At 43.6% G+C, this 17,978-nt stretch overlaps 1 protein-coding gene across 1 annotated transcript in view; it reads left to right on the forward strand.

The window, feature by feature from the left end:
* prkcea (protein kinase C, epsilon a) overlaps positions 1-17,978 on the forward strand; it is a 43,926-nt gene that overhangs the window by 21,209 nt on the left and 4,739 nt on the right. The window contains exons 3-11 of the mRNA XM_030773206.1: positions 1,629-1,794; positions 2,418-2,452; positions 2,733-2,821; positions 2,975-3,104; positions 3,227-3,369; positions 3,613-3,709; positions 3,892-4,109; positions 4,318-4,491; positions 10,636-10,790. Of these exons, the coding sequence (XP_030629066.1) occupies positions 1,629-1,794; positions 2,418-2,452; positions 2,733-2,821; positions 2,975-3,104; positions 3,227-3,369; positions 3,613-3,709; positions 3,892-4,109; positions 4,318-4,491; positions 10,636-10,790 (1,207 nt within the window). The remainder of the gene's footprint in view (positions 1-1,628; positions 1,795-2,417; positions 2,453-2,732; positions 2,822-2,974; positions 3,105-3,226; positions 3,370-3,612; positions 3,710-3,891; positions 4,110-4,317; positions 4,492-10,635; positions 10,791-17,978) is intronic.

A 17,978-nucleotide genomic window follows, 5' to 3' on the forward strand; every position in this document is an offset into this window, starting at 1 on the left:
AAGGACTGCAGTGTGGGTGTGTTTAGGGTCAGGGTGAATGTTTCAGGTCAGAGCTTTAAACAAACGAGTGGGGTCTTCTATGAAGAACATTTACACCAGTATCCACACACCCTTACAACTGCTCCACGCTGCCTAACAATGTCCCCTTTCAAAGACCTTACGGCCTTTGATATGACACAGTCAACACACGCACACACACACACGCACACACACACACAGAGCTTATCCTAGGAGCTCAGGAATGGTAATTGTACGTTGTGTCATCTCTCAATGGGGCCTGTGTCTGCCCTGAGGGGAGTTCCCAGAAGTAATCACCTCCACACTGCACCCCCTATAGACAACCCACCCTCCAGTGATAGACAAAGTGTGTGTGTGTGTGTGTGTGTGTGAGGGAGAGAGAGAGAGAGAGAGAGAGAGAGAGAGAGAGAGCGAGAGTGTGCATGTGTGTGTGTGTGCAGGAGAGAGTGTGAGTGAGAGTGTGTCTGTGTCTGTGTTAGAGAGAGAGAGAGAGAAAGTGTATGAGAGAGAGAGAGGGAGAGAGAGAGGGAGAGTGTATGAGAGAGAGGGAGAGAGAGATAGTGTGTGAGAGAGAGAGAGGGAGAGAGAGAGTGCGTGTGTGTGTGTGTGAGAGAGATAGTATGACAGTAGAGACAGAGGAAGTTTCACCCGATCAAGGTGAGGAACAGTACTCAGAGACACAAAAACAAGTCTCCCTGAGAAAGAGCGTTGAAAAGCCAGCCAGGCATTTCATCCCTTCATATTCATTTGGATTTCACTCTGAGCGTTCACGGCTGGGACACATGCATCGGAGCGGGAATATGATTTCATGGTTGTTAGACTCTGGGTTTTTTTTTTTTTTTTCTGATTGGGGTTCGTATGTCCAGAACTCATCACCTGACCTGTGGAATGCCCAGGGGTGGGACGGTCACATGTGGAGTCAGGTGATCCTGGCCGTCTGTCCCCCTTATGACCGACACGCACACGCTTCAATTAGTGAAGCTCCTCAGAAGGGCCCAGAGACCCTGGAGAGATGAGCAGGGGAATCAAAGCTGCGTTTGTTCCTGCTGCACAGCGAACGCAAAAAAGACCAAGTTAACCTGAGGACACGGGCTTCAGAGAGTACCTCTCTGTTTTTAAAAAGGGTGTGTGTGTGTACGTATGTGTGTGTGTGTGTGTGTGTGCGTCTGTCTATGTGCATATGTTTAGGCGTATACATCTGTGTGTGTGTCTGTGTGTGTGTGTGTGTGTGTGTTGAAGAAAGAAATTCAAACTTTGCAAATTCAGCACAACTTGATGCATCTACCAGAAAACATGGTCTTTAAGTAAGAGCTAAGGGTAGGAGCTTGATGCTTATAATGCAGTGAGATTCCAGGGACTGGTGTGTATTCGTACAGTGTGAAGTGTGTATGAGTGTTCAGGTTATCTGCCGTATTAATCTGGTCGTTGTGTCACATCGGTGGATGAACGATCTAACTCAATTAAGAGCGTCACCTAAATGAAAAACGCGTAGCATTGCAGGTCTCCATGGCAGCGTGGTAACGTTCCAGTAAACTGATGTTTGTGTTTTCTTAGGATTGTGTTCTGTGCTCTCTGATTTCATCATTCAATGTCTGTCTCCGTTTTGACAGCTGCATCCTCCAATGAAAATGAAGAACGAGTGTTCCGTGAGCGCATGCGGCCACGGAAACGCCAGGGGGCGGTCCGGAGGCGGGTCCACCAGGTTAACGGACACAAGTTTATGGCCACTTATCTGCGGCAGCCTACTTATTGCTCTCACTGCCGAGACTTCATCTGGTCAGTGCTTCCTTGCATGACAAAACCTCATCCCATCCTATACCCTCCTCATATCTCTCCCCCTCTCTCTTTCTCTTTCTCTTTCTCTCTCTCTCTCTCTCTCTCTCTCTCTCTCTCTCTCTCTTCCTCATTTTGCCTCTTCTGGCTTTTTGTCTGTTTCTGTTCTTTTTTCTGTCTTTTACCTTATATCATAATCCATTTGATACCAAAATGAAGATTTTAATTTGCTTTGAGTTTTTTGACAATCTTGCCTTTGTTAGTCCCTGCAACCGTAGTAACACTTTGTTGCTTTCTTGATCCTCATGTTTGTGCTGATAAAATATGTAAATAAAGTATTTGCACATCTAGTAAGAAAAAAAAGTGTCACTGTATGTATGTAGTACATAATTTGGTTGTTACAGGCTCCAAACAATGTAGTCATTTGTCCCCTCCACCAGTGCCACCAAACCTTTAGGAATGTCTCATTTAAGCCAAACAGCACCCTCTGCTGGTCAAAGTTAGGCCTGCAGAATCCTGGCAACGTTCTTCAACTGTAGCAAATTGTTAATAGAGTCTGTATTATCTGGTGACAGAGTGTGTGATGTGGTTTGTCAAACACATGCTGTTTATCTGTGTTTCTACAGGGGTGTCTTAGGAAAACAGGGCTACCAATGTCAAGGTCAGTCAAACATGTCTCTCCCTGTTTAGCATTAACTATCTGCAGGGCACAACTGTTACAAAACATTTTTAAGACAATACAACTTAGTCCTTTGAACTCCAAATTCAATTCATGTATTGCTAACTGTCCAAAACAAATTGTGTATATCTTAATTGGGAAAATAATAAATGATCATAAACATTTTGAATGTCAGTCTACTGAGAATATCAGGCGTTTTGGTCTCAGTCAATATGCACCGGGGTTTGTTTTGATATATGTTTATTTTATTTCCCTTTCCCAGTGTGCACCTGTGTTGTCCACAAACGATGCCACGAGCTCATCATTACAAAGTGTGCAGGGATGAAGAAGCAGGATGACCTTCCAGAGGAGGTGAGGAGAATATACAGCCTCCAGCACTCAGTCCCACAGGAGCAAAATTACATCTGAGATCATCAAGAACAGATCCGAAACCTCCCCCTGGAGTGAGAAATGTGTCATCATGGGAAATGTAGTTCACACGGATGTTTGTGATGTCATTCACAGGTGGGCTCCCAGCGGTTCAGTGTCAACATGCCACACAAGTTCAGTATTCATAACTACAAGGTCCCCACCTTCTGTGACCACTGCGGTTCCCTGCTGTGGGGCCTTCTGAGGCAAGGCCTGCAGTGCAAAGGTGAGGCATTATGGGAAACGTAGTCATTTAAAGAGTGATTGTCAAGATAGTCTGCGGTGTTCTTAATCTGCGTGTGTGTGTGTGTGTGTGTGTGTGTGTGTGTGTGTGTGTGTGTTTGTCAGTGTGTAAGATGAATGTACACAGGCGCTGTGAGAGTAATGTGGCGCCGAACTGTGGAGTAGATGCCAGAGGAATTGCTAAAGTGCTGTCTGATCTGGGTGTGACGCCAGACAAGATTTCCAACAGTACGCAGAGGAGGAAAAAGGTGGGGATGGAGCCTGGATCTGGAGTAGCATGTCTCATAGGACCCTCATGCTGATGCTGATGCTGATGTTGATGATGATATTGATGATGGTGATGATGATGTTGATGATGATGATGTTGATGATGATGTTGATGATGATGATGGTGATGGTGATGGTGATGGTGATGGTGATGATGATGATGATGATGATGATGATGATATGCGCAGTGGTGACATAGATGTTGGGGTTTTTATTCCCTTTAGCTGACTCCAGGGCAGGATCCCCAGCAGTCGACAGCGGAAATTCCCCCGTCTGAAGAAGACCGCTGCAAATCTGCTCCCACGTCACCGTGTGACCAGGGTAATAATCTGTCTCTCTCTCTCTCTCTCTCTCTCTCTCTCTCTCTCTCTCTCTCTCTCTCTTTCTCTGTCTCTCTTTCTGTCTCTCTGTCTCTCTCTCGCTCTCTCTGTGTCACACACACACACACAACCCTATACGAGTATGATAATGGCAGTACTTCTGAGGCTGTTTGTCTTTGACAGAACTAGCAGAGCTTGAGAGCATTCGTAAGGCTCTGTCGCTCGACCACCGTGGACAGGAGCACAAGTCTTCCTCCTCGTCTTCTTCATCTGGCTGTGGAGGTCAGAGCACACTCATGGAGGGTAGGGAGAACGGAGACATCAAACCCCTCCAAACGAAGAGGATGAACCTGTCCGACTTTAACTTCATCAAAGTCCTGGGCAAAGGCAGCTTTGGCAAGGTGACTCGATGGATCATGTGATCGTGGAAGCGCTTTATAATTGGTTGCATTTTTAGAACATGCAACCAATCAGCATTTGTGAATAAGATATCAGGGGTGGTAATGACCGTAATGTATGACTCAAAATCTTCTCTTCTCTTCTCTTCTCTTCTCTTCTCTTCTCTTCTCTTCTCTTCTCTTCTCTTCTCTTCTCTTCTCTTCTCCGTAGGTTATGCTTGCAGAGCTAAAAGGAACAGACGAAGTTTATGCTGTGAAAGTGTTGAAGAAAGACGTGATCCTGCAAGATGACGATGTGGACTGCACACTAACAGAGAAACGCATCTTAGCGTTAGCCAGGAAACACCCTTACCTGACTCAGCTCTTCTGCTGCTTTCAGACTAAGGTACAGTACTCAGTGAAACCATAAGCCTGTCACAGCCGCACTCCAACCAGTCTATAAACCATAAGTCTGTCACTCCACACTCCAACCAGTCTACAAACCATAAGTCTGTCACTCCATACTCCAACCAGTCTACAAACCATAACCCTGACACAGCCACACCCCAACCAGTCTACAAACCATAAGTCTGTCACTCCACACTCCAACCAGTCTACAAACCATAAGCCTGTCACAGCCGCACTCCAACCAGTCTACAAACCATAAGTCTGTCAGTCCATACTCCAACTAGTCTACAAACTAATGCTGCTCTCTCTCAACCCCTCAGTTCAATTTAAACCCTCAGTCCAGTCCAGCTCCATTTAATTCAATTCAGTTCAGTTCAGTTCAGTTCATTTCAATTCAATTCAATTTAATTCAGTTCAGTTCAGTTCAGTTCAGTTCAGTTCAATTCAATTCAGTTCAGTTCAGTTCAGTTCAATTCAGCACAGTTCAATTCGTCTTGCTTAGGTTTGATCTAGTTCTGTTCCACTTTATTGTCATTAGTTTCCTTACAGAAGTGAACAGTAAGCCCCTTGTGTTGCTGGCTCTCATAAGGTGCTTTAGATGTTTAGATGTACTGTATAGTGCAAATCACATCTAAGACCACATTACACAGAAAAATATAAAGTCACTCTATAGTAACTTCACATCAGGTACTTAAACCACTGGACAGTATAGTACTGCGTAACAACACAATGCAGTGTGTTGCAGTGTGAGGTAGTGTGTTGTAGTGCTTGAAGAATGAAAGAGAGATTGAATGGTAAAAAAAAAAGGAAAAACAAAGCTAATCAAAACAAAACAAAGCTGTGATTTGTCCCTGTACTTCATTTATTTGTCCAGCAGAGGGCAGGGTTCTTTCAGAACAAAGTTATAAGCCAACTGTAGCTCTTGACAAAGTGACAGAGGCTCTCCAGTAGGAGGCGGTGTGGTAAAGTTAATATATCCCTCAGTGAAGAATTGAGGCTTGTCACTGGGCTTCTAATGGTTAAGATTGTTCTTAATGAGAGCTTTGATGACACAACTTACCATATCAAAGACAAAACGGGCTCAGCAGTGGAAAAAAACCGTGACTGGCAGAGCTAATCTCTTTAGTCAGCTTGCTTGACTAAGGCGTTTTTCTAGAGTTTTCTGCAGACTGTAGCAAGGATGGGAGGTTCTTCATGAGGGGCTCACATGTTCATGCAACACACCAGGAATGTGTGTGCTATCTATATAATCTTTACATTGCACAAACACACTCATACACACACACACACACATCACAGAGTATAGCATATGGGAGCATATTGAGGTTTCTCCCTACTTGAGTGTGTGCATACGTATAAGTGTATGTACGTCTGTGTTGGACTCTTTATTTTTCCCAGGATCTTCTCTGCCTCTTATCCTTCTCTGCTCGTATATTTTTCCCCATCCTGTTTTCCCCTCATCTTTTATCTTTCTGTTTTATCTCTTTCCCTAAATTCGCTCTGTAATGACCGAAAGCCCCCAATCCTCTGCCCTCCCTCTCTCTCTTTCTCTCTCTCTCTTGCTCTCTCTCTCTCTCTCTTTCTCTCTCTTTTTCCTTTCCTCTCTGCCTATACATATTCTTCATACTGTTTTCTCTCACTGCCCCTGTGATTAGGGAGAGAAGGAATGCTCAACCAGTCAGGAAAGAAAACAGATGAGAGAATGAAGAATATTGATGAAGAGTAGCTGGTGTGGGTGGACAGAGCTGTTGGGATAGGGTTTGGGAGGGTGAAGGGGGTGGAGGGGGGGTAGGGGGGTATGGGAAGGGGCGGGGTTTGGGGCGACCGTGCAGCGGACTGGTGGTGCACTTTAACTGAACCCCCGGCTCTGCTCATAATCAGCTCTGGAATCGTGGCTATGCCTCTTATCAAGTCATAATTACTGCGCAGAAATGTAAATATCATTACACAACTGTTCAGAGAGGACCTGTTGGGGCCACTATCTGACACGCTCGCTCACCAGAGAGAGAGGGAGAGAGAGAGAGAGAGAGAGAGAGAGAGCAGAAAAAGAGAAGAAGGTGAGACAACAGGGCCGAAGCGAAGGAGCGTGAAAGAGTATTATTATACTTGCGAAGGGCTAACTGATTTGTTGAGAATAAAGCAAAGGAAGAAGAGAATGAGTAGGACAGAAGGTCAAGCTTGAGCAGGAGCCAATCAGAACGCTCAGAAATAGCTCACTAGGTCACAACGAGTCGAAATGACAGACCAAGCAAACTCAAACGCATCTCAAACGAAGGAGAGCTTTGCACAGTGCCATGACTCAAAACCTCTCTGTTCATCCAGAGAAGGATACCTGCATGTATTAGAACAGGAGGAAAATAAGTGCAGTTATCAGCTCTGCCCAGGGCACTATATATAAATATATATATATATTATTTTTTTTGGTCTTAACCAGCAGCATCATATCTGAATCAGATCGTTTTACTATCAAAGCCTTCATCAGGTAAATCAGCTGTGTTATACGCTAGATAAGGATCAAAAGCTGTAGTTGAAGTGAGTCAAGCGAGAGTGAAATTTGTATACACCAATTTAGCAAATGAGGGTTTTGCCAAGCACGGCAGACGTGAGTCAAAATATCAAAGCGTCCTCGGATAGTCTATAAATAGCAGCAGTTGACTGATTGCAGGTGAGTGTGAGTGCATACGCGACTTTCATGGAGGTTTTTTGACACCGGTTTTATAACGGAACGCCAGTATGTTTATGCGATAATATTATGGGTGTAAAGTTACATTTAAGGACACACTGTGTCCAGGGTCATTAACCTTCTGATTATACATCCTGTTTTCTCTCACAACAGCTTCACCATGCACATACAGGCTAGATGAACAAAAGCACAAAGGTGAAACATTGCCGTAAGGCTATTAGTTGTGTGTGTGTGTGTGTGTGTGTGTGTGTGTGTGTGTTACAGTGAGTTTTAGTGGAGGTGGTATTTGTGTTAACTGTGGGTTGTGACCCTTCCTCCACCAGACAAATATTAGAGAATAGCAGTTGGGGGTTTTTTTGTGTGTGTTTGTGTGTGTGTTTGTATGTGTGTGTGTGCGTGTACGCGTGTGTGCATGTGTGTGTGTGTGCTCGTGTGTGCATGTGGGGGGGTTGGGGCGGAAGGTCAGATATATTCAGAGATGAAGAAATAGGCAGATGAGAGAGAGATGGAGGATGAGGATCTAGACAAAATGGCACCTCGATCTTAACATTTTGTTGTGGAAGTCACGTTAGTTACGGCAGTAGAACGTTCTGGAACAGTTTGGTTCAAACACTGAATGTACAGCAGAAATGAGGTCATGATGTTATCATGCGACTGTTTGCTTTGTATCGCTCTGGCTGTCCGTCGTATGTTTGGCTGCCAGTGTAATATGGGTAGTGTGTGTATTCCCATTAAAGGAGATGAGCATCTGAAATGTTAGTTTGCGCTCGTGAGGAACTGTGGGGAGAGATACTTCTGTTTCATTCATCGTTGTAAGGCACTTGCGTTTTTGAGTTTTTGTGGATTTGGTTTTGTGTGTGTGTGTGTGTGTGTGTGTGTTGCATATATATGTTATTGTCAGCTTTTTTTTTCAGTGGCTAGCCTGTCCAATAGGCTTTTGCACCTGCGTTCTTCAGATTAGTAGCCATTGAAAATGCCTTTCATAACGCATTATATAAGCCCTGCAGAGACTAAACAGACGTTTCCTCACAACGCCTGTCTGCCCTGCTGCACACACACACACACACACACACACACACACACACACAGAGGCATATCTTAAACCTTACAGAGGCCCTTATGATTTTCCTTTAACTTGCATTCTAACAACTTGGTTGGAACTCTCCCATTATTCTGTGCATCTATGAACATTTAAAAAACAATAAACAAAGAAGTTAACTCATTTCAGCTAACACCTTTGCTGTTACTCTCACTGTAATATCGAAACTAATAAAGTTCATTTTGAATGATCTTTGACTCAGATTGGACACTGAATGATATCTTCCAATCAGAAAGCCATTCTCTTGCGGCCTGCCCCCGAAACAAAAACGGAAAACACTATTTGTCCATTTCTCATTAGGAGCAGGAAATGTTTGTTCACGTTTGATTGGGTGGGTCCAGCCCTTAGATTTCTTGGCACATTTATACAAACTATTTAAGCATCCTGTTTAAATTCCTTCACAGAAGAAGAGACACAAAAAAAAGCGAAAGAGTGTGTGTCTGACAGGGTGACGGGGGTATGGGGTGGGGTGGGGGGGGCTGAAAGACTCTTGTACACTTACGTAAGAAAAGCTTTCATCCATCAGAATGCCATTGTACTGATCTATTTGTGTCAGTCTGAAAATGTGGAGCGCGTCGTTACCCACGATCCTCTCTGCTGACCGTGTCACTCTCTGTGGCTGCAGTTAACGATGCTTTGCCGGGTCTGTTTGAATAACCTTGTTCTGTGTGCAATTATCTGTTATTTTTACGGTGCCTTACAGTCCCATAGAAAATGTGTTGCCTGTGTCTTTTGACTTTCATTTAGCCAGAGTGGAGCTGTCCCTCTGTCACGCTGCGTGCTGTAGTTCATAACCCTTAAAAACACACACGTGAGAGTCAGAAACCCTTACAAACGAACAAGTCATGGGCCAGCGCTGTGCATAAACTGAGCTGACCTGTGTGTGTGTGTGTGTAGAAATGCTGTACAGATTAGTCTTGTCACCTTTTTTCTGGCACGGTGTGGTGTAATTTGACAGTTTGTAGTGTCTTAATGGAACCTGTTCCCATCAGGTTGACCTCGCTGTTATGGATGGGGACAGGACTGTTACACTGCATCTTCTCTGTGTTGTTTATGTCACAGCACAAAACTCTGTTTTCCTTCATAACAAATCAATATATCTGATATTACAGCAAAGAAATACATTTAGTGGGAGGTGTTTTGTAGCACAGTTGAACAGGGCATATAACAAACATGGCACAATGTCACAATTCTGACATTCTATACTGTAGATTTAAAAAATAGATTTTATTTGCTACCCCTGTCATTAGTACCTGATGAATTAAGCGTTGTTCCCTTTCTCAGTAACGCTCTGAACATACAGGTGCATTTGCATCTATGTGCACATATTTATGTGCACACGTGGGTTGTTTTCCTATTAGCCTAGTAATAGGTTATTGATCTTTTCCCGGACTTTTACTCCCCTCTGACTTCACTGCAAGCCTTTTTCCTTATTATCAGTTTTTCGGGATGTTGTATCGTTTTACAGCTGTTATAAATCACAGGTTTATGTATTTTCGAATACATTCACACAGTGAACTGTGCAGGATGTCTGGAAGTATTTACATATAAATTCCATATCAAATACACCCCTCCCATTTCCCGATGTACAATCAGGAAGCATGAGTTTATTTTTGGATAAGGTTAGGAATTTAATATCGGCCTTTTCAGGAAAGGAAGTGTCCTGCTGTGCCATTGAATCCATACTCTTATCTTCCGTTCATTACAAAAAATACAGAGATATGGATTTACTGACCCTCAGTGAACTGGACTGTCCTTATGGAACGTGCTCTGTGGAATGAACAGTGAAAGAATGTAGTGGCGTTATTCACATTGTATCGGTCCAAATACAAATGGAACTGGATGAGTACAGGAATGCAGCTGGCTGACCTCAGAACAGTGTGTGAGTCAGAAATAACGAAGATCAGATGGTCCTTGTCGCCAGTCACAGCTTTCGTTGTTATTAGACCCAAGGTGCAAAAAAACCCCCAAAAAAACATAGGATCACACAAGTTGAAGTGTTGAAGAGGGCATGTATGAAATAAAAGAAGATTTCCTCTTTGTTTAATTTCTTGTTTTGCTGAAGTAACACGTCGATGAGTACATCAGCCAATGGTTCTGCCACGTTGAGGGTTTTGAATTAATCCAAGCAAAAATACGTTTCCTGCTTTAAGAAAACTTCTCTAAACTCATTAACACAAGTACTGGATAGTCCAAGCAGTCAGATTTAAAGCGCATATCATGAACAAAGTAGAAGACAGACTGTAGGACAAAGAACAGGAGGTTTCAGCACTCACACTGCCTTCCTCAAAGAAGGGTGTGTGTCTGGATGTTAACGTGTGTGTGTGTGTGTGTGTGTGTGTGTCCTGTCTCCTCCACAGGATCGTCTGTTCTTTGTGATGGAGTACGTCAACGGAGGGGACCTGATGTTTCAGATCCAGCGTTCCCGCAAATTCGACGAGGCCCGTTCCCGTTTCTACGCTGCCGAGGTCACCTCTGCCCTCATGTTTCTCCACCAGCACGGGGTCATTTACAGGTAGGGCTTAGCCGCATCTCCGCTCTCACCGCGCGGGACAAGGGGCTCGCTCACAGGCCTCCCAACGTCCACTCACAGACGGCAGTCAGGGATGTTAGCCACACCCCCTCTTAACGCCTACAGCTTCTCAGCCTCACTGCTCCATCCTGGCCTCTGAGTACAAGTTAAATCTGTCTGGTCCCACAGTAAAAAGTAGCCAAAAAGAATCATCAGTGTAAATCTTCAGGCAGAGTGTTTGGAGAAAAGTGTCAGATGGATCACATCGTGTTTATGGTTCTCTCTCAGAGATGCGTTAAAATACAGTGTAGAACTCAGTGAGTGCTCTGTTTTTTTGCACTGGATTCAATGGAAGGGGATTTAGTTACAGGTTAAACCTGAATTGCAAGGATTTAACCCCCCCACACACACACACACACATACACACGCCTCCACTGGACCTAATCTGTGCTCATGTTTAAGGGCAGCAATGTGAACAGGGCTGACTGATTTTTCTCCTGTCTGTACAAAACCAAGAGACAGACTTTTCTCTCACCTGTCCTGTTTTCAGTGTGAGGAGACCTATATACTCATACACATACGCACTTACATATCCTCACACACGCACACACACACACACACACACACACACGCACGCACACACACCGAAATGAGCTGAGTGGACAGGCTTGGGTGTTAAAGCCTCAGAGAGATCTTCAGTCTTATCCATAGGGCGATAATGATGATAAAAATGTATTTATTGATGTTCCTGCTATGTTCTGATCGATAACCCACAGTTAGGCAGTGGTCACCCCTCTGTTGTGTCACTCTGAAAAGGGCTGTCGTTTCTGTGGGAACAAATTCTTTATCCTCACGGTTTTACAGCTGTCACATCTGAAATGCCTTCTCTATCTCTGGTTTGTCATCCCCCTGAGCTGTTATCTTTTCACAGAAATCTTTGTCCGTGTCCACTTGTCTTTACTAATTAACCAGTCGCAGAGGCCGGGGGGCCAGTTTGGGAGTCCAGTTTATCTGGCCGTAATCAAGATTGTTGCAGCCAGAGATTCATTCTTCTGTGAATTTCCTCATGTTTTTTTTTTTTTTGCCCAATTCAAAACAAGACGTCGTTCTGCAGGAGGCTTGTGAGTCTGAGATTTCCTTTTAGAAAGATATGAGTCATTACTTTACTATAGAGTGATCTGTCATAGCAAACATCTGTGGTATCACTGATGTTAAAGCAGCAGGTTGCCCACCCACCACACCCCCCTCCCCAACCCCTCCCCTACTCTTTATGGCTTCTCCGCCCTTGTTTGTTTGTTTGTTTGTTTGTTTGTTTCTGTCCCGTCCTGCCTGGGGCTCTTTGTGTGGAAGAAGGAAGAGAGGGTTGAAATAATCAGTGCTTACGGTAGACACAGGAACCTTACAGGCGCCGGAGAGAGAGAGAGAGAGAGAGAGAGAGAGAGAGAGAGAGAGAGAGAGAGAAAATCACCTGTACTACTTCATTTTATGCAGTTCGGAGCAACAGCAGCCGCGCTACGAATCCATTTCGATATTTCGCGTCTTTAAAAAGTTCATTCACGATGCAGAACAGTGAGCTATAGTACAGTCCAGACAGGTGATCCAACAGAATGGTGCCAGACCTCATTCTTTAATGAGCATTCAAAACTGTCTTTGCAAAGGACCCTGTTCATATGACACATTAAACAGAACCTCTTTTAGACTGCAGAGTGTAAGTGATAGGCTTCAAACGGAACTGAGGAGCCAGTCCTCTTGAGTATTTACCGTACGAGGAGAAAGGTTTTGAGGTAATTCGTTTATTAATTGGGCATTCAAAGTAGAGAAGAAAAGGGGGACCAATTAAACATAACCCAAAGACTCCAGAAATCACTCATTCACTATGAAAAAAATTAATACCAACTGCTTGTTGCCATTACCCATTTTCATAGCACACATCATAAAATCCCTTTCTACTCAAATGTGGAAACATGGGCTCTCTCTCTTTCTCTCCCCTGTGTGATGGCTTTCCCACAGGGGGAGACTTATGCGGTGATTACGCACTTAATCAATTATTTATCTGTGTTAAGTTGGCAGAAAAAGGTTGAAAGAAAAGAAAAACAACAAAAATTTACATTATCCCAAATCACATTCTCAGCATGATTTTAACACCGCTAATTCTGCTGTGTTAACGTTTGTTCTTTTTTCTGGTTACGTAACACACTCAGAGAGAAGGAAGATTTTTGCCTTTTGTGTCCTCTTGAAATGTCCTGTTTATCCGATACTTAGTCAGTTTGGCCACAAACGTGTGGACATTTCTGGACCTGTTAATGTGATTGGCTCTCATCATTTAGCTGACATCAGAATCTTTCTGTTTAAACATCAAACACACCTATTATCATAGAGAACGTGGTGAAATAGTCGGAGCCTTTGCCCAAAGGCACTGCTCAACCAAGTTATTGTGCATTCTCACAAGAAAAGACATTGTTTTTAGCATCTCAGAGAAAGGCCAAAATATATGGCTTTTATTTTTCCCTAAACTTTTTTTTTTTTTTTCAATAAAAGTGGTTGTTGCCTCAGGGTTATCTTTTGCAGCAGTTTAAAAAAACATGTTCTTTTTACTCAGAATTTCAACCATGCATAGGTTTCAAGAATCTCCCACACGTTATAAAAATCTCGCTCCACGCCCTACCAAAGGAGATTATACACACTGTCCTTTTTCTAGAGGGTTTTTTTTTTCACCGTACTTTTCCATACCTCTTCTGTTTCATACTCTTTTTATTTAAAGCACCAGGCAGGGCAAGAGTGAAGGAGGGGGAGAGAGAGAGAGAGAGAGGCAGTTTGAATGAACATCTTTGAGTGGGCCATAAGGAGATGTCATGTTATCAGTGAGTAACAGACTCAGTGTATTTACAGTAACAGATTTCTTCATTTTATCACTGCGGTCACAGGCTCTATCTCTATCTTCCTCATCCCGGCCTGCAGCCATGGGATTGTGAAACATGTTTTTCTCTAGCTCTGTACAGAGCAGAAGACACAGAGAGAGAGAGAGAGAGAGAGAGAGAGAGAGAGAGAGAGAGAGAGAGAGAGAGAGGAGCTGTTTGGTTTGTCTGATGGTCAAACGTGCTGAGGCAGGTCTTGTTGCTGATCTGATGCAGTTTGATTAAGACCTGACCTGGATCAACCAAACAAACACTCTCTCTCTCTCTCTCTCTCTGTCTCTCTGTCTCTCTGTCTCTCTCTCTGTCTCTCTCTGTCTCTGTCTCTGCTGTGGCTGTGTGGCTGTGTTGATTATGATAATTTGGCATATTTGATGATGAATAGGATTCAGTAGTATAGCAGTATCTATTCAGTAGAGGAAAACTCAGTGTAATGGTAACTGCAGGATAATACCGGCCCTGAGTGAAAACAGCAACAGGGAACCATGGAAAAATCACTCCGCACTGGAGCAGGAGACACGGGAAGAACACTCAATAGGCACTGATTATGGGTGTGAGCGTATGTGGATGTTTGTGTGTGTGTGTGTGTGTGTGTGTGTACATGCATGCTGCATGCATGAACGTGACTGCATGTCTGTTACACGTGTGTGTGCGCGCGCCCGCGCGCCCACTTGTGCACAGTGGCAGAAGACGGCAGAGCAAGGGAGTTAAAGAGACAGAGACCGAGACAGAAAGAGAGTCACCAGGGTCCACAGAACATAAGAGAAGTATGTCACGTATACATCCAGTGCTTATGTGTGTTTACGAGTGGCAGCTTGTGAGCTGGAAACAGAGGAGGAACAAACCTCTCCTTTAAATCTATCGTTACGTTCAGCCTGTTCCCGTTTATCCCGCCTTGATTAACAATGAAATGAATGATTCACAGAATAATTAACACCAGTCGCGTAAACAGAGTTAAAGATTATCGATGTCATTTTGTGATAGAGTTACTGTTTTTTGCAAACTAGTTGAGGCCTGAGTGCTGAGCTTTATTGTGCGTTGCAATCAACGCCGATACATTATACAGATAAAAGATCCTGGTTTTTCTAACCTAAAAGTTTATTCTCAGAAACTGATATCTGAGATTTCAATAACTTTACTTCCGTTTTTTAAATCTGTATTTCGTAACACAATGCTACAATGTAAAACACATTGAAAAATTAGGTTTCCAGTACATTTTCAGATAATTGCCTTGTTAAACAATTTCACGGTGTAGCTTTCGCAATAGCGCACAAGCTTTAGACAAGCCACAGTGTTTCGCGAGCAAATGGCAGAATTTTGCAGATATTCCCTGACGCCGGGCAGAGAGCAAAAAGTACAATTATCTACAAATTACAAGAGCGTGGGGGTATAACAATTGCTGCATAGTTCAGTAAAGAGAAATAACACTATTGCAAAATGATTGGTAATCATTTACTCCATTTACGCGATTGGTGTTAATTATTGTGCGAATCGTTAGTTTTATTGTTAATCAAGGCGGATTAACGGGAACATAGATAGATTTAAAGGGGAGGTTTGTTCCTCTATTTCCAGCTCACCAGCCGCCACTGGTGTGTACGTGTGTATTCATGCACCTGTGTGTGTGTGCGTGTGTTTGTGTGTGTGTGTATGTTTAGGTCTTTTTAGCACTGCATTCACTGAATGCTCCGACGAGAGTATTAGAGTATCTGAGAAGTACTGGCCCTCATTCACTGGTCTCAACTTGGGAAAACTTTTTTTTCTTGTTCTTTTTTTAACCATTGCAGAGTATCATTTTAAAACATTTTTATTAAAACAAAATGTACTGGGACTATATCTCTTTTGTTAAAAATGATTTCTAGGTCAGGTTATTAATCGTCACTCACCGAAATATAAAGACAAGCGTATGTGTGTGCGAGTGTTCGTGCAAGTCGGTATACGTGTGTGCGTTTCCTGTTTGTTTGTTGCCTTTGTAATCTATATCTGCAACCGTTGTTTTTAAAAAAAAAAAAAAAAAAATAACTTGTAATTGTGCTGTATGTTTTCAACTTTCTTTCGTTCTAAACGTGTAAAAAAAAGGCAGACTCTTAACCAGCTTACACAGGACCACAGGAGGGCCTGTTGGGAATTTTTGTCTTGTCATGTGAAATGCATATCACGCTAAAAGACTCTCTCCTCTTGTGAACTTGCTCCATTATAGAACAGTTACATAAAGACAACCCCTGCCCCCCCCCACACCCCCCATCCTTACCACTCATGTCAGAACAGTGCTTCACAAAAACACCTTTGCTTGACTGATGCTGGTGAAGAAATGTTGACATTTTATGGCAATCAACCATCAAAGCCCATGTTCCCGGGCCTCCCCCTGCTATCTTTGTCCTAGTTGACTTTATCTTTCCTATCCACATACATTTTCTCTCTCTCTCTCTCTCTCTCTCTCTCTCTCTCTCTCTCTCTGGCTCTCTCTCTCTCTCTCTCTCTCTCTTTCATAATTTCTTCATTCCTGTCTGGTTTGGTCTTTTTGTTTCCTTTTTTTTTTATCTGAAAAGATCTCTCCTTCATCTCATTTCCCTTGTATGTACCCAGCTGAATTTGAAGCTTTCACATTTGTCAAGAGTCACGAATCAATTTTCTATGAAACATTTACACTATGCGCTGAACTCATGATGAGTAATGTCTGAATGGTGGAAGATTTTTTTTTTCCTCTTGATTGAACTGAACAAGTAGAGTCGAATCTTTTTGAATACTTTTGTTTGTTGCATTTGTTGATTCTGGGATCACCGTTTCAGTGGGCCGCAAAAAAAAAAAAAAAACCCCAAAAAAACGGTTTGGACACGGCGTCCCGGGGTGGTACGCGCAGGTTCAGATGGAGGTCACTCGTAGCATTGAAGGTTCCTACAGGTTTCTGCTGCTGCGTGACTCTGCTGGCATAGGGCCAAGCTGGCACACATGACTGGAGACCTCATAGCCCGTCCCAGCTGAGACTCATCGCCGCGGCAACTTGCCAACTGGCCCGATAGCCGGCTTAAATGAGGCAAAAGATCTCGTTGTTGGTTCGTCTGAGCTTCCCTGTGCATTAGAGATGCTATCTTTTTAATAGTGCGTGGAAGAGCGCTCTCTCTCAAGCTCTTTCTCTCTCTCTCTCTCTCTCTCTCGCTCTCTCTCTCTCTTTCTGTCGTTCAGTTGCATGGGGAGCTGGCCTCCCTTTGGTTACTGCCCCTCACTGGAGTACTTGTAATAAAACTATGTAGGCGACATGCTTTAATGAGTTTGGATGGTTGAGTGGAGCGTGTGTATAAACATAGAGGTGAACTGTGTGTTGTTAAGTGAAGACCCTGTGCATTCACATGCTGTCATAGACGTGACCGTTCTGACATAACACAGCTCAGTGCTTCACTTCCACAAGACCCGGACCGTCAGATGGATGTTCGCCCGGCGAAGAACCCGACGAGTCCTGAAAAGTGTGTGGGGCAACGGGGGCTTGTTCTGTCTTAGTTAGTAATGGATTCAAAGTGATTCATTTAGGTCGTGCCGCTAATCTGGGCTTTGTTTTTGGACTGGAGATTTAGAAAAAAAGGACTTTTGTTTTGCACGAGAGAGAGAGAGAGAGAGAGAGAGACTGACCTGAACGTGCAGTCACCCATTTTCCCCTCTTTTTCTTAGAGAAGAGAAGGAACATGGTTTATCAGGACTGACAATCAGATTAGAAGCAGGGTGCATTCCTGTCTGTGTTCAAGTTTGAGCCAGTTTAGCCAGGTGTGTATGGAATAATACACACACGCACACACACACAGACACACATACAGACACACAGTCATACAGGTACTACCCACAATGTTTGTGTAATTATAGTTACTTGTACACCCACACAATATTTCCGTAAAACCTCTGATGTGGTTTCTTGTTACAAATGGGTCTTGACTCCCAGTGAAAATACATTATGCGTGTGAGCAAGATGTTAAGATGTATATTTTTGGCGCACGACTCAATTATGATGTCACTTTGATGTGACCTGTCTTGAAATGGTTATGACATTGACATACATCACATAAGTTGTCCCGCCCCAGCCACACAAAGACGAGCGTTTACCACCTTTGATCCCCATTCATTGCCATTGCCTTAACCGATGCGTCCTGGGGTCTTCTCCGCTAACCTGGAGAAGCCTTTTCCTGTGTGTCATTACCAGGAGAGTCAGACTAGACGGTAACGGCTAGCTACCAAGGGCCAGTCTCTGTTTGTGCCGTGGTTTGTTTCTGTGGCGATTGTGATGACCTGTCGGCTA

This window comes from Chanos chanos, chromosome 5 (genome assembly GCF_902362185.1).
Source record: "Chanos chanos chromosome 5, fChaCha1.1, whole genome shotgun sequence".
Lineage (NCBI taxonomy): Eukaryota > Metazoa > Chordata > Actinopteri > Gonorynchiformes > Chanidae > Chanos > Chanos chanos.